We start from the raw sequence: 15,727 nt of genomic DNA, 5'->3' as shown, positions 1-15,727 counted from the left end.
AGTCCACACGTATCGGTGACAGTGTTTGACGTAACCGGCCCCGCATGGGGTTGGTCAGCCGTAGGCCCCGCACACCCCTAAAGCCACCTCTGGCGGCACGTAGCTGTAGTTGCGTTTTTATACGTCTGTTTTGTCGGTAATTAGTTGTGCATTAATGAGTCATTCATCTGTCAAAATGTAGAGCTGTGAGGGTCAATTCACAACATGCAGGTAGTTAAGTAAAAATGAGTACAGCAATATCATCAAACATGGCACCTCAGCCTCTTTCATGTTTAACTAAACGCCCCCCAGAATAACACACACATATTCTAAAGATAAGAAATCGTTCTTACGGTGACATAGACAGCAGAATAAACACTCAGCGATGCGTCTTTCGATGGGAACGATCTTCGGGCTTTGTCAACCACCAGGTGGTCCCCCGTGCAGATGCGTCCATTGGAGATGAACTGGTGATTGAAGCGGCACTCTGTCCCTGTGTAGTTTGGTTTGCACACACTCAGGAAGTATGGGGCGAGATTTCCAGTCACAACTTGGCCGGCGTTAACAAAAATATCCGTGGCAAAGAGTCCAAAAGCAAACACACCTGCAATATGAGACACATACACACACACACATAACAAAAGAATAATAAATGAGCATTTTTAAACAAAATGAGTTTACAATTGAAGAATTCAAAATTGGTAAAGCAGTGGATTCAGAAAGTGTTCAGACCCCCTCACTTGGACCTACCTGAGCTACAGACAGCAGTTTGTGAGGATGGGGGACTGCGTGTCGGAAATGGCGTAGTGCAAAACTGGAGCCATGGAATGAACGAGATCAACGCCTTCCACAGTGGATGTCTCAGGAAGATCTGTGGTATCTTCAGGCTCGAGAAGATCTCTAATGAAGATCTGTACAAGAAAACTAAGAGCCAGAGTGTGGTGCTGGAGATCAAGCACCGACGCTTAAGATGTCTTGGCCACAGTGCATCCGGAAAGTATTCCCAGTGCATCACTTTTTCCACATTTTCTTATGTTACAGCCTTATTCCAAAATGGATTAAATTCATTTTTTTCCTCAGAATTCTACACACAACACCCCATAATGACAACGTGAAAAAAGTTTACTTGAGATTTTTGCAAATTTATTAAAAAATAAAAAAAAATGAGAAAGCACATGTACATAAGTATTCACAGCCTTTGCCATGAAGCTCAGAATTGAGCTCAGGTGCATCCTGTTTCCCCTGATCATCCTTGAGATGTTTCTGCAGCTTCTTTGGAGTCCACCTGTGGTCAATTCAGTTGACTGGACCTGATTTAGAAAGGCACACACCTGTCTATATAAGGTCCCACAGTTGACAGTTTATGTCAGAGCACAAACCAAGCATGAAGTCAAAGGAATTGTTTGTAGACCTCCGAGACAGGATTGTCTCAAGGCACAAATCTGGGGAAGGTTACAGAAACATTTCTGCTGCTTTGAAGGTCCCAATGAGCACAGTGGCCTCCATCATCTGTAAGTGGAAGAAGTTCAAAACCAGCAGGACTCTTCATAGAGCTGGCCGGCCATCTAAACTGAGCGATCAGGGGAGAAGGGCCTTAGTCAGGGAGGTGACCAAGAACCCGATGGTCACTCTGTCAGAGCTCCAGAGGTCCTCTGTGGAGAGAGGAGAACCTTCCAGAAGGACAACCATCTCTGCAGCAATCCACCGATCAGGCCTGTATGGTAGAGTGGCCAGACGGAAGCCACTCCTTAGTAAAAGGCACATGGCAGCCCGCCTGGAGTTTGCCAAAAGGCACCTGAAGGACTCTCAGACCATGAGATAGAAAATTCTCTGGTCTGATGAGACAAAGATTGAACTATTTGGTGTGAATGCCAGGCGTCACGTTTGGAGGAAACCTGGCACCATCCCTACAGTTAAGCATGGTGGTGGCAGCATCATGCTGTGGGGATGTTTTTCAGCGGCAGGGACTGGGAGACTAGTCAGGATAAAGGGAAAGATGACTGCAGCAATGTACAGAGACATCCTGGATGAAAACCTGCTCCAGAGCGCTCTTGACCTCAGACTGGGGCGACGGTTCATCTTTCAGCAGGACAACGACCCTAAGCACACAGCCAAGATATCAAAGGAGTGGCTTCAGGACAACTCTGTGAATGTCCTTGAGTGGCTCAGCCAGAGCCCAGACTTGAATCCGATTGAACATCTCTGGAGAGATCTTAAAATGGCTGTGCACCGACGCTTCCCATCCAACCTGATGGAGCTTGAGAGGTGCTGCAAAGAGGAATGGGCGAAACTGGCCAAGGATAGGTGTGCCAAGCTGGTGGCATCATATTCAACAAAACTTGAGGCTGGAATTGCTGCCAAAGGGGCATCGACAAAGTATTGAGCAAAGGCTGTGAATACTTATGGACATGGGATTTCTCAGTTTTTTTATTTTTAATAAATTTGTAAAAACCTTAAGTAAACTTTTTTCACGTTGTCATTATGGGATGTTGTGTGTAGATTTCTGAGGAAAAAAATGAATTTAATCCATTTTGGAATAAGGCTGTAACATAACAAAATGTGGAAAAAGTGATGCGCTGGGAATACTTTCCGGATACACTGTACATCCTCAGAATGGACCAGAACCGTATAGCTAAGATTGCTCTGAGACGGACACCACCTGGGAAGTGCAAACAAGGCCAGCCTGAAACCACCTAGTGGCAATCTGTGAAAAATGAGCTGAAGATGATGGACCTAACATGGGCTGAAGCAGAACAAGATGGAGGCAAATCATTGACACCGGCAAGAAAAGAATCAATAATAATAAAATAATACTGGAGCACCTCAGGGCACTGTTCTGTCACCTTTCTTGTGTACCCCTCTACACAACTGACTTCCAGCACAATACCACCGCTTGCCATCTACAGATGTTTTCAGATGACTCCTCCATCATTAACAATGTGGACAAGTCAGAGTACAGGAAGTGCTGTGGAGGACCACCTGCAACTTGACGTCAGTAAGAGAAAAGAGCTGGGAGTGGACTTCTGGTGTGCCAACACGCCTCTGAGACCAGTCAACCATCCAGGGCGAGGACATGGAATTGGTGAAGAGCTACAGACTCCTTGGGGGCTCCACACAAACAGTAAACTGGACTGGTCTGACAAATGGAAGCTGTTGTGGAAAAGAAGATGGCGGCAAAAGGGGATGCCATCATGAAAAAAACCTCATTCCCTCCAGGAGGCGCTCTCTCTTGGAGCACTTTTAGCCAAGGGTCCATTCCACCATGGTGTGCTAAGAAGTGCCTCCCGGGGTCTTTTCTGCCCACTGATATCAGGCAATCCATTGCTTCCACCCAATATACTCACTAAGTTAATTTATTTACTAGGAGGTTTTTCCCCCTGCTCGCTACGCTCGTCAGTCCCCGAGGGCTGCACTACACACCAGCCACTTCACATCTCTGCCGCTCACATTGTGAAGAGGGGGGCTGAACGCAACCCAAGGAGACGCGGTCGCTCCTCCCAAACCCCATCTTAAACGGTGATACAATGGGAAGCAAATACAGTTTCGTTTTTTACCTCCTCTTTGCTCGATCAGCTGCTGGCTTGCTGCTCCTGCTGTGCCTTGTGATCTTCATCTCGTGTGGCACTTCAAACATTTAAAAGCCTTTACAGCGGCTGTCCTACTCTTTGTCTTTTATTTCCAGCCCCTGGCGTGGTTAAATCTCTTGGCACAATGTCTCGTCTCGCCCGACGTGAGTTCTTTATAATTTTTATTTTATAATTTAAAAATGGAATAAGAATCTGAAAATCTAACAACATCACATTAAAGTTTGATAAATCCTGAAAAGAATGATACCAAACATATATATGTAGATTTTAAAATAAGTCCAATTTAAAGCGTGACAAAAAACGTGACATAAAACCGTTGCTCTTCTAGGTTTAGGATTTTATAAATACAGAGAGTAGTTTGGTTGATTGAGTTGCTGTATTATCTGTCCTGTGAATCTGTGTCTTCGTTTGTTATGCTTTTGTCACTGTATGCATGTGAATATCCCCATGGGATTACCGTATATACTCACGGATAAGTTCTCCCACAGATAACTCGGATTTTATAATGTCAGTCATTTAAGTCGAATGTGGAAAACTCATTCTATGGGTACAAGGGATTGATATGCTAAAGCCCACCTGAGAGAGGAACCACGGAGCACACGGCCTTTGGTTTCTATGTGGGTGCGGCGATGCGCTGTGTCAGCGTGTGGTCCTAACCTCTCTATCTCTCTATTGGGCCTACGGGTGATACCTGAACTATTCTGAAGCAACCTTTGCACTGATTTGTGTTGTTTGTATCTCACACCCTCATACACTTTTATCTCAAGAGCATACCTTACCTACGATGGAGCGTTCGATCAGAAGAAAATATGAATCTGCTTTTAAATTAAATATTGTTGAAGTAGCAAAAGAAATCGGTAACTACTGTATGCTGCTGCAACAAAATTTGATGCGTCTGAGAAACTGGTGCGAGATTAGAGGAGGCAAGAAGATGTAAAAAAAAAAAATTAAGTGTCATGTTTTTGAACGGGCGTATAAGTCGGGGTCTGATTTTATAATCAATTTTTCGGGTTTCAAGACCAGACTTATCCATCCATCCATTTTCCAACCCGCTGAATCTGAACACAGGGTCACGGGGGTCTGCTGGAGCCAATCCCAGCCAACACAGGGTACAAGGCAGGAACCAATCCTGCGCAGGACACACACGAACACACCCACACACCAAGCACACACTAGGGACAATTTAGAATCGCCAATCCACCTAACCTGCATGTCTTTGGACTGTGGGAGGAAACTGGAGCGCCCGGAGGAAACCCATGCGGACACGGGGAGAACATGCAAACTCCACACAGGGAGGACCCGGGAAGTGAACCCAGGTCTCCTAACTGCGAGGCAGCAGCGCTACCACTGCGCCACCATGCCGCCCAAGACCAGACTTATACATGAGTATATAAAAATATATATAATAAAGTTTATTGAATCTAATCTTTTAAGCACCTTGAGCATGGGAAAGGCACTATATAAAAAAATATTGTTATTATTATTTTTATTATTATTATCATAACTTTCCACACATTTTATGGCACACCATTAATGACAGAGTTAAAAGTCTTCAGAAAGGTTTGAATTTTATTAAAAATCAGAAAATGAAATCTCATATTAAAAGCTCATCAAGCAACATTTAATAGAAGGGCAGTCAAAAAGTTCCCAAAATTGTGATATAGCGGAAGAGTGAGAGATCAGATTATACACAGATAGATAGATAGATAGATAGATAGATAGATAGATAGATAGATAGATAGATAGATAGATAGATAGATAGATAGATAGATAGATAGATAGATAGATAGATAGATAGATAGATAGATAGATAGATAGATAGATAGATAGATAGATAGAACACAATTTAAAAGAAAGAAAGAGCCATAATGCAGGTGTATTTCTGTTGGTATAAAGAAGCCCCCCATAGCGTTTCCTGCCCCACTTCATGATTCATTGGCTGAAAAGTCCTCGGTGTTATTATGTCACCAAGTGGAAGTGCAGCATTGTCCATATTGGCACTCAGTCTGGTTTTTAATTCTCTCCTTTCCTACACCCTCCTAGGGGTTCCAGAGTGTGTCCCCTACCTGAGCCTGCCCTTTAGTTAGCTTGTTAATTCGGCGGTCCTCTCTTGAAGTGATGTTACTGGCCCAGCACTCCACATTGGCCATCACAGAGTTGTAGAAGATCTGAAGGATGTGACTGCCCACATTAAAGGAGCTCAGTCCCCTTAAGAGTCTGCTCTGTCCCTCCTTCTATAGTTCTTCAGTGTTATGAAACCAGTCCAAGTTATTATTGATGTGGACCCCCAAGTACTTGTAGCAGTGCACCACCTCCACTCAAAAATAACTGGAGCTTACCTATAAATCTTATAATTCTTCTGATAAGGGGGTTTAGGTAGCAGCATTCTCCAGTCACAATCGTCTTCTCCTGGGCTATGAGGGCTTCTCTTGTAGACCGTATGAAGTACATCGATATCTCTCCAGTGAAAATCTGAAATTAAAGAGGATGCTGACTTTATTATAATGTAACACTCTGAAGACCACTGAACACCATTCACACTTATGGTGGGTCACATCCTATCCTAGCAGTTCTGGGTGCAAGGTAAGGCTCGGTGCATTCCTGTCAATCACACCCACTCACAGAAGGCTAATATTACCCTGATTATTGAAAGTATAGTGCATCATAAAATAGTAAAAAAAATAGCTCATGAGTAATAGGCAGCCACAAATTAAAGATGTTCATGGTGCCGCTAAAAGTGATTTTTGGCTCATATCTGATTTTTTTGCTTTACTGTCAAACTTAATTTTGTAAGGGATTCAAATCTAAGCTGAATGTGGACAGTTGTGGGGTCTTGTTCAAAAAGCGGATGCCATCAGTATACACGAGGGTTCCACTTTAAGATTAGGCACCTGATCTAACTTTTAAGATTATGGACACTGGTGTACCTGGCCTTACCCCCACGAACCTTAACTTCAGGGTTTGTAGTAGGGGCTTTTGGTGTCCGCTTTTTGAACAAGACCTCAGTTGTGTATCCAGAAAGTGGTCCTCTTGCACAAAATAAATTAAATCAAATCTGTCCGACAGAGATATTGAGATACAGAGACTGCACAGGGCAACAGCACTTTTAAGTAGGATGGAATCAGGAGAAAGCCAGGAATACGTAATGCGTATAAAACAACAGCCAGGACACGAGACAAAATTTAAAAAATGAAAAGAGACGTAATGAGAAAGTAAAATAAAAAAATATATTCCACATCACCTAAGCCAAAACACGACACGCAAATCAAAGTCAAAAAAATAGAAAATAATGCCTAGGCAGAAAAATCTTTAAAGTTTTGACCTAGTCCAATGGTTCCCAAACTTTTTCCAGGTTTTCCCAAGGCATACACCCCAATTCAAATTCTAATTTGCAAAATAGCCAATCATTTTTTTTAATAAAAGAGTGAAGTAAAAATAAATGTGTCTTTGTGTGTAAAATTTGGCTGGCCTAAGTGAAAGCGTACTCAAGTTATCGTGTTTTTACACACACACACACACACACACACAAACAGACAGAAGAACATAATTTCAAAAATGGTATTTTCGGAATCAGGGAGGTCTAAAACGTCGAGATTCATCAAAATCTCGACATCAAATTTTTGGACGGTTACAATATTTTCCCTATACTTTATATACGAGAAAGTAAAAAAAAAAAAAAAATAGAAATATGCACATTTCTGCACAATTTACTGTTTATAAATCACGATCACCTTTAAATGTGCGTACGTGAAAGCACCTCGAATGCCACCCTGAAACGTCCATATATGAAGTATGCTAATTAATCAGCCTCATACATAGGCAGTCACGGTGCTATATAATTTCATGGGCTGGTAGAACAACGGCTCCCACCTGACTCATCGAGACCCCTCCAGCCGCGTCCAAGAGTATCTGGCTGTGCTCCGCAACTAGACAGAAGATAGATAGATCATGAAGAGCATTATGAGGCCTCTCCTCTGTGCTCTGGAGTTACTGGGAAGAACATAAGGCACCAGTGTCTAAACGGGTAGCCGTTATCACCTGGCACATGTAATGTGATTGTTGTTACTATGAATAGCGCAGGACGTACAAAACACTGAGGGTTCAGCTAGTTACCTTAGCAACAAGCCAGACACCACGTACTGCACCATCACATCTGTCAAAGCTAGTCTGCCACAAAATAAATGAGTCACGGGCTGACCCAGGCCACTGAGACACAACATTTTGGAATCGTAGATGACTTGTGCATTAATGGAATATCACAGCTCACAGTTAACAAAAGCAGCGTCGTCAGTAGGTGCCCTTATTGCAATATGAATGTTGTCGAGTGCTCCGATTTCATCAGGTGAACCGGAAACTGCTGAAAATTGCCTTTTTATGTTGGCCCACTTGTGTTTTATGCATGTGCACCCACAACATATTAAAACTGGATGTAGTGCCACACATTAATGGTATGACGGAGTGAAGCTTGGCTGAGAAATTCCTGACCTGTCAGCTAGTCCCCTGAAAAGTGACAACAGGTAGCCAATATAAAGTGATGAATAACCAAAAAAGTTCATCAGTGCAAACACGCAGCATTGGCCCTGTTCAAAGGGAACTAAAATACATCCTCTTCATCACTTTTGAGGTGTCATGTGTTTGTCAGATCAATGCGCATTATAATAATGGCCCAGTCACGTGAATTAAAACAGAACGGCGTCGTCAGTAGGAGCCCTTATTTCAATATGAATGCTGACAAGTCCTCCAATTGCATGTGGAGAACTGGACACTGCTGCAATTGTCTTTTTATGTTGGCAAAACCCCACTTATATTTTATGTATGTGCACCCACAGCATATTAAAATTGGATGTAGTGCCTCACTGGCACGGCTGAGAGGTCAAAACTCAATAGAAAGAACATGTGTGGTTGAAGTAAGACCCCATTGGTAGCTAAGTGGCACATAACCAAAGGTTGTTGAGCCTTTGTGTGCCTTGTTGACACCCGTATGGCAGTGTAGGCATCACTCTTACATACATATGTGGATGGGATCCTATGTGGGATACTACAGAGTGACTGGCACTTAGGTATCACTCATACATAATTGTTCGATCTCTGAGCGTGTGTGTGTTTCTCTTAAGTTGCGAGAATAGAGGAACCTGATTATGAACTTGGTGAGTCTCACTCAGCCCTTGATAAAACTGCTGGTTTCTGCCTTGAGCCCACTGTGACTGGGACAGACACCAGCCCGTCTATGACACTGAATTGGAGTAAGTGGGTTTCTGAATTAAATGGGTTCTTGTACATAACTAAAAAAATGTTTATTGCTGGAGGACTCGCAAGATAAGATTTTCATTGTACTGAGTACATATGACAATAAAGTTGAAGCTGAAGTTAATCAGCGAATTCTTACAGTCCTCCTACAGTTCAAATCTTCTACCCGGTGTGACAGATGGCCGGGAGCCTTGCCCGGTCAGAACACCCTTTTGGTGGAAAGACCCACAATAATACGTCCCTTGAGATGCGAGGGGGCAGTCCCCCTGGACTTCATTGGGGCCATGGGCTTGGAGCTTGGAAGCTCAATCCTGTTGGAACCTGTGGTCACCACCAGGGGGCACCTGGACATTCCCGAAGCTATAGACTGCAGTACTTCAGTCACACAATGAAGTGTTGCCAGAAGAGGATCCGGGAACACGTGGAGTACTTCTGGGGACCCTTTCATCACTTCTGCCACACTTCTGGGAGTGCTGCTGGAAGATCAGAGTGCACCTGGAACACTTCCGGGTGCACTATAACAGAGGCCGCCTCACTCCGTTCAGGGAGCTGGAGTCGGGAGGTGGAGGACAGAAGGCAGTGGGATGGGCCGTTTCGCCCTACGAGCCTCAGCTGAGGGAGGGGCGGTGTGACAGACCAGCAGAATGCTCCCTCCGGGTTGGGAACACATTACTGCCTCAAGTGGAGGAGTTCATGTATCTCAGGGTCTTGTTCACAAGTGAGGGAAGAATGGAGCGGGAGGTCGACAGACGGATCGGTGCGTCATCCGCAGTAATGCGGGCTCTGCAGCGGTCCGTCGTGGTGAAGAGAGAGCTGAGCCAAAAGGCGAGGCTGTCAATTTACCAGTCGATCTACGTTCCTACCCTCACCTATGGCCACGAGCTTTGGGTAGTGACCGAAAGACCAAGATCGTGGATACAAGCGGCCGAAATGAGTTTTCTCCACAGGGTGGCTGGACTTTCCCTCAGAGATAGGGTGAAGAGTTCAGTTATCCGGTAGAGACTCGGAGTAGAGTCGCTGCTCCTCCGCATTGAGAGGAGTCAATTGAGGTGGCTCGGGCATCTGGTCAGGATGCCCCCTGGACGCCTCCCTAGGGTGGTGTTCCGGGCATGTCCCACTGGGAGAAGGCCACGGGGCAGACCCAGGACACGCTGAAGGGATTATATGTCACGGCTGGCCTGGGAACACCTCGGGATCCCCCCAGAGGAGCTGGAGAAGGTGGCCGGGGAGAGGGAGGTCTGGGCTTCCCTGCTTAGGCTGCTGCCCCCGCGACCCGACTTCGGATAAGTGGTAGACAATGGATGGATGGACCTTGGATTACCTTTTGTCTCTTAAAGAAACGTGACTAGGCAGGCAGCAGTTAAGGCACTGGACTTCAAACTCTGAAGTTGTGGGTTCAGATCCCACTACTGACACCAGTGTGTGACCCTGAGAAAGTCACTTCACCCTCCTGTGCTCCAATTTTAAAAGAACTTCCAGATCTGGGATAAAGGAAGCCACTACATTTCACCCAGGGGAGTTGGAGTTGGGTGTGGAAAACTGACAAAAGCTTGCCTGGGTGGAGTGGAGGAGTAAAAGCGAAAGAGGAGAAAGGAAGAATTATTTGGATTGAAATTGTGAAACAGTGAGGATTTTGCGATTAATAAAAGCTTTCATTCTGAACTTGAAACTGAGTGTTGGCAAATGTATCTGTGGGGTTGGGGGCTCAGTGGCACCCTCTAGTGGCCCGAGAGCAAACAAACTAAAACAATGGCATTTCATGGACAATGTTATTAGAAAACCTGAAAATAAAAATGTAAAGAAATGTACGTCTTTTAGTATGAAAATAACAGCTGGTGTTTTGCTGTGGTGCTGTTTAATTTAATTTCACGCTGTATAAAAGTTACTCGAGGCTAATGCTGGCTAGCAGCTGTGGACTTCTTGCTACGTTTGACTTTAAATTAGCTATAAAACGTGTGGGTAAGAACTCCGCACTTCCATCATCCTTTCATATCTTTTAATAAAAGACCACTTTCACGTACACAAAGAACAGCTGCTGAACCTGACAGACTTTTCTGTGTACGCGATTTGTTTCATTTGGACATTTGATTCATGGTACATGCCAGAGAAATGGTCATCCACACTTTCAAACAGACATCAGGTTAGAGCATCACCATACAAGACATAACAAGAGCGAAATAAAATTAGCCAGGTGAGTTTGACTTACGATGGCCGTCGGGGCGGCTGCCACCACGCAGTACAAGATGAGGGGAGGGACGAAGCTTTCCTCTTCCATGCCCGGGTATGGCTTCATCAGATCCGCATCGTTGCAGAAGAACCCCTGGACGTGTACCCCGAAGGTGTCCGTGCATTCGAAGTAGTAAGCCAGCAGCACCGTCCCAGCCATGATGACAAGCTGAAAGTACAGCATGGTTTCACAGTCACGTTAGTTTCGGTCATGGGAGGCAGCCAAGTATCAGAGCCCCAGTAGACCCCCCAGTGCTGTCCCTTCATGTCATGTCCCTGCCGGCTGTTTCATTGTAAAGCTGATTCTCTGTATCTCACACACACATATGCACACACGCTGTCATTTACAGCGGCTAACCTTCATTGTTAAGCCCCCCCCAGCACCCCCCCCTCCCTCCCCAATCCCACCGCTCTCTCTCTCTCTCTCTCTCTCTCTCTCACTTTCTCTCCACCCAACCCGGCATCACAAGCTTACTCCCTACTTTCTAACATCTGTTACATAAAGCTTTTGGCAGGCGGTGCTAATGAACGCCTCGAATCAAAGTGGGAACCACAAGCATGACTCTCTGGGAGGAACGATGACACCGGCAGCAGGACGTCACTAAAGATGGATTGGATCAACTGCAAAAAAAAAAAAAATGGAAAGGGTCCAACTGGGAACTCCTACCCCACCAAAAAGAGGTGAGATATCTCACTGTAGAAGACCCACAATGGTTATGTACTCACTGACGCTTTCCATCGGATTCTTAACAAGCCCCCTGCAAACATGTGAACTGGGCTGATGTTTTGATTTGTCACAGGAATATAGAAGACACGAATATAAATATAACAGCACGTCAGGTCACTTCTCAGACGATTCTGCACTAGTGGGGCGTATCGATAAGGGGGAAGAGGCAGGGGGACAACTTTGAGAAATATTTGCAACTCAAAGCCAAGGAATTGGTCGTTGACTTACACCGCACCAACGAGCCTCTGTGTCCATGTGGATGTAGAGGTGGTCCAATCCTACAGGTACTTGGGGGTCCACGTCAGTGACATATAAGAAAGAGCAGAGCGGGCTCTTTTTTTCTTAGGAGACTGCATTCCGTTAATGTGGGTGGTGACTTCTGTCACATCTTCTATGGCTCCGTGATGGCCAGTCTGGACTGGTGACATCACTTCAAGAGAGGCTCACCGATTCAACAAGTCATTGAAATGAACAGGCTTAGTCATGGGATGCACTCTGGACCCACTGGATGTAGTAGAGGACTGCAGAATGAAGACAAAACCGAGTGCCATTACGAACAATGCTGCACATCATGTCTGTGACACACCAGCACTGAGGACTTTCAGCCAACAAAGTATTCAACAGAAGTGTGTCTAGGAATGAGACTGGGGGGTCCTTTAAACCAAGAGGAATACACCTGCATAACTAGCTCCTCACTTGGTCATCAGTTATGGCCGGGGTGGAACTACCATAGGGGTATTCTGGGTGTGCACCCAGTGGGCACCCCTGGTGACAAAGGGCCAATTGATCTTGTAAGAAATCATTTTGGATTAATGTGTAGCCTTTGTCAGAAGGCCTCAAATCTCACAGACTTTCCACTGTTTATAAAGTATTGTACCATATAACTTCTCCCTACCTTCCCTTCTACATTTATAACCTCAGGCAATTAGGTGTAGTGAAAGACAAGCAGGAGTTAAGTTACACTTTAAATATTGTATTATTCATAATATTCATAAATAACTAGGGTGTTTCGCACCCTGCTCACTTTGCTTGCCAACCCTCATGCATCTCTGCCACACGCAAACAACAAATCTTTTAATTCTCGTGGGTAGGCCTCTTCATTGGGAAGAAACACTACTTTTCCCTGATGGCAACATGAATTAGATGATGTACAAGTCTCCAAACTTAAAGTTTAAAGCCCAAGAATATCTACATACTTCTGTCATATCACCTACAGTCATATGAAAAAGTCTGGGACCCCCTCTCAGCCTGCATAATAATTGACTCTCCTTTCAACAATAAAAGATAACAGTGGTGTGTCTTTCATTTCCTAGGAGTACTGCGGTATTTTCCGAACAAAGATTTTTAGTGACGCAGTATTTAGTTGTATGAAATTAAATCAAATGTGAAGAACTGGCTGTGCACAAATGTGGGTCCCCTTGTCATTCTGCTGATTTGAATGCCTGTCACTGCTCAATGCTGATTACTTGGAACACCAAATTGGTGTGATGAGCTCGTGAAGCCTTCATAGACAGGTGTGTCCCATCATTAGATATAAAGGTATTTAAGGTGGTCAATTACAAGTTGTGCTTCCTTCCCTTTGACTCTCCTCTGAAGAGTGACAGCATGGGACCCTCAAAGCAACTCTCCAAAGATCTGAAAGCAAAGATTGTTGAGTCTCCTGGTTTAGGGGAAGGCTACAAAAAGCCATCTCAGAGGTTTAAACTGTCAGTTTCTGTAACTGTAAGGAATGTCATCAGGAAATGGAAGGCCACAGGCACAGTTGCTGTTACACCCATCAGGTCTGGCAGGCCAAGAGAAATCCAGGAGTGGCATATGGGCAGGATTGTGAGAATGGTGACAGACAACCCACAGATCACCTCCAAAGACATGCAAGAACATCTGGCTAAAGATGGTGTATCTGTACATTGTTCTACAATTCAAACATTTGTATGGCAGGGTGATGAGAAAGAAGCCCTTTCTGCACTCACGCCACAAACAGAGTCACTTGTTGTATGCCAATGCTCATTTAGACAAGCCAGATTGATTTGGGAACAAAGTGCTTTGGACCGATGAGACAAAAATGGAGTTATTTGGTCAGAACAAAAAGCGGAAGAAGAACATCGCATTCCAAGACAAACACCTGCTACCTCCTGTCAAATTTGGTGAAGGTTCCATCATGCTGTGGGGTTGTGTGGCTAGTTCAGGGACTGGGGTCCTTGTTAAAGTCGAGGGTCGGATGAATTCAACCCAATATCAACAAATTCTTCAGGATAATGTTCAAGCATCAGTCACAAAGTTGAAGTTACGCAGGGGTTGGATATTCCAACGAGACAATGACCCAAAACACAGTTGGAAATCTACAAAGGCATTCATGCAGAGGGAGAAGTACAATGTTCTGGAATGGCCGTCACAGTCCCCTGACTTGAATATCATCAAAGATCTATGGGATGATTTGAAGCAGGTTGTCCATCAAATTGAACTGAACTGGAGAGATTTTGTATGAAGAATGGTGAACAATACCTCCATCCAGAATCAGACACTCATCAAAGGCTATAGGAGGACAGCATCTAGAGGTGTTAGATTTACAAAAGGAGGCTCAACTAAGTATTGATGTCATATCTCTGTTGCGGTGCCCACATTTATGCACCTGTCTAATTTTGTTATGATGCATATTGCATATTTTCTGTTAATCCAATAAACTTCATGTCACTGCTGAAATCCTACTGTGTCCATAAGGCATGTCAGATATTAAAAGGAAGTTGCTACTTTGAAAGCTCAGCCAATGAGAAACAAAAATCCAAAGAATTAAGAGGGGTTCCCAAACTTTTTCATATGACTGTATATCCATATATTTGATCTCTTTTCACTTTTACCTTTTCGTCTATCGCTTTGAATTTTGATTCTGTGTTTGGAATTACATCGTGACAACACAACGTATGACTGCCCGTGAGTGAATATCGTTTCTTTCTCTCTACATGAACTGTGTCTGACAATAGCATTCACACAAATGAGAAATGATTGAACCGTGTGCGTGGTTATGTGGGCAGGACTTTTCCAAATCTCTTTGCATAAAGTCTTTTCTCACGGGACATGAATTTTTCTCTCGCGGAATTTCAATTTCACCAAACAACAAATCTTTTAATTCTTTAATTCTTCATTGGGAAGAAACACTACTTTTCCCTGATGGCAACATGAAATAAACAATCTTCAAGTCTCCAACCTAAAGTTTAAACCCGAACAATATATTCGCTCTCTTTTCGCTAATGTAATCATTTCCGTTTGTTTGCGCTAATGCGATCTTTACTATTATTTTTTCGAGACTTTTGAATTTTCATGCTTCCATTATCTCTAACCTACTCTGCCAATGTTTTTGAATTCTTTATGACATTCTACCTTGTCATCTACTCTTTGTCTTTTATTTCCAGCCCAGGGAGTGGTTAAATCTCTTGGCACAAAGTCTCGTCTCGCGGGACGTGAAAGTAGCTCTCTTCACAAGATCACGTCTCGTCGCAGGATAAAAAGTCTCATCTCCCAAGATGTTTTCATCATAATAGAGAGAGATAGCAATAAGCAAAGTACAAGTCAATATTGGCAACCATACCACCTGATAAATGCTAAATGTATAGTTTCAGGCGGCACGCGGACTTGTTTGTTACTGTAAATGTCTCGAGTTAAGGCATCATTTGTGGTCAGCTTTCTTCATGACAGGCCGCATGCTGTCTCAATATGGCTGCCGAGTTGTGCTTCTCAGTGTGGTCTTCTTTTTCAGTTCATGGTGTGTGAGATGCTCCTTCATCAGATGGTAGAAGAGAATAGGGAGGGGTAAAGCAAGCAAATTTATAGATTCTGTGTCCAAACCCTACAGCCAATAGGGTGTCGTGGTACTTAATGGCTTCAGGCAACTTCAGACCAATGGGGCATACAATAACTTTCACACTTGCCCCCCAAAACCATTGGTTGAGCTGATGTTTGCCAGCTG

At 44.2% G+C, this 15,727-nt stretch overlaps 1 protein-coding gene across 6 annotated transcripts in view; it reads right to left on the bottom strand.

The window, feature by feature from the left end:
- Positions 1-15,727, bottom strand: part of plppr1 (phospholipid phosphatase related 1) — a 247,712-nt gene that overhangs the window by 106,213 nt on the left and 125,772 nt on the right. For 5 of the 6 annotated variants that reach the window (XM_051929813.1, XM_028805059.2, XM_028805060.2 and 2 more), the window contains exons 3-5: positions 11,020-11,208; positions 5,906-6,038; positions 333-583 (exon numbers count right to left, since the gene is read on the bottom strand). In XM_051929813.1, coding sequence (XP_051785773.1) covers positions 333-583; positions 5,906-6,038; positions 11,020-11,208 — 573 coding nt within the window. The remainder of the gene's footprint in view (positions 1-332; positions 584-5,905; positions 6,039-11,019; positions 11,209-15,727) is intronic. The other variant, XM_051929815.1, reaches the window with a different exon arrangement.

Source organism: Erpetoichthys calabaricus, chromosome 7, assembly GCF_900747795.2.
Source record: "Erpetoichthys calabaricus chromosome 7, fErpCal1.3, whole genome shotgun sequence".
In the NCBI taxonomy this organism is placed as follows: Eukaryota; Metazoa; Chordata; class Cladistia; order Polypteriformes; family Polypteridae; genus Erpetoichthys; species Erpetoichthys calabaricus.
The sequence above is the reverse complement of the archived record's forward strand: the minus strand, read 5'-3'. Positions and strand labels throughout refer to the sequence as shown.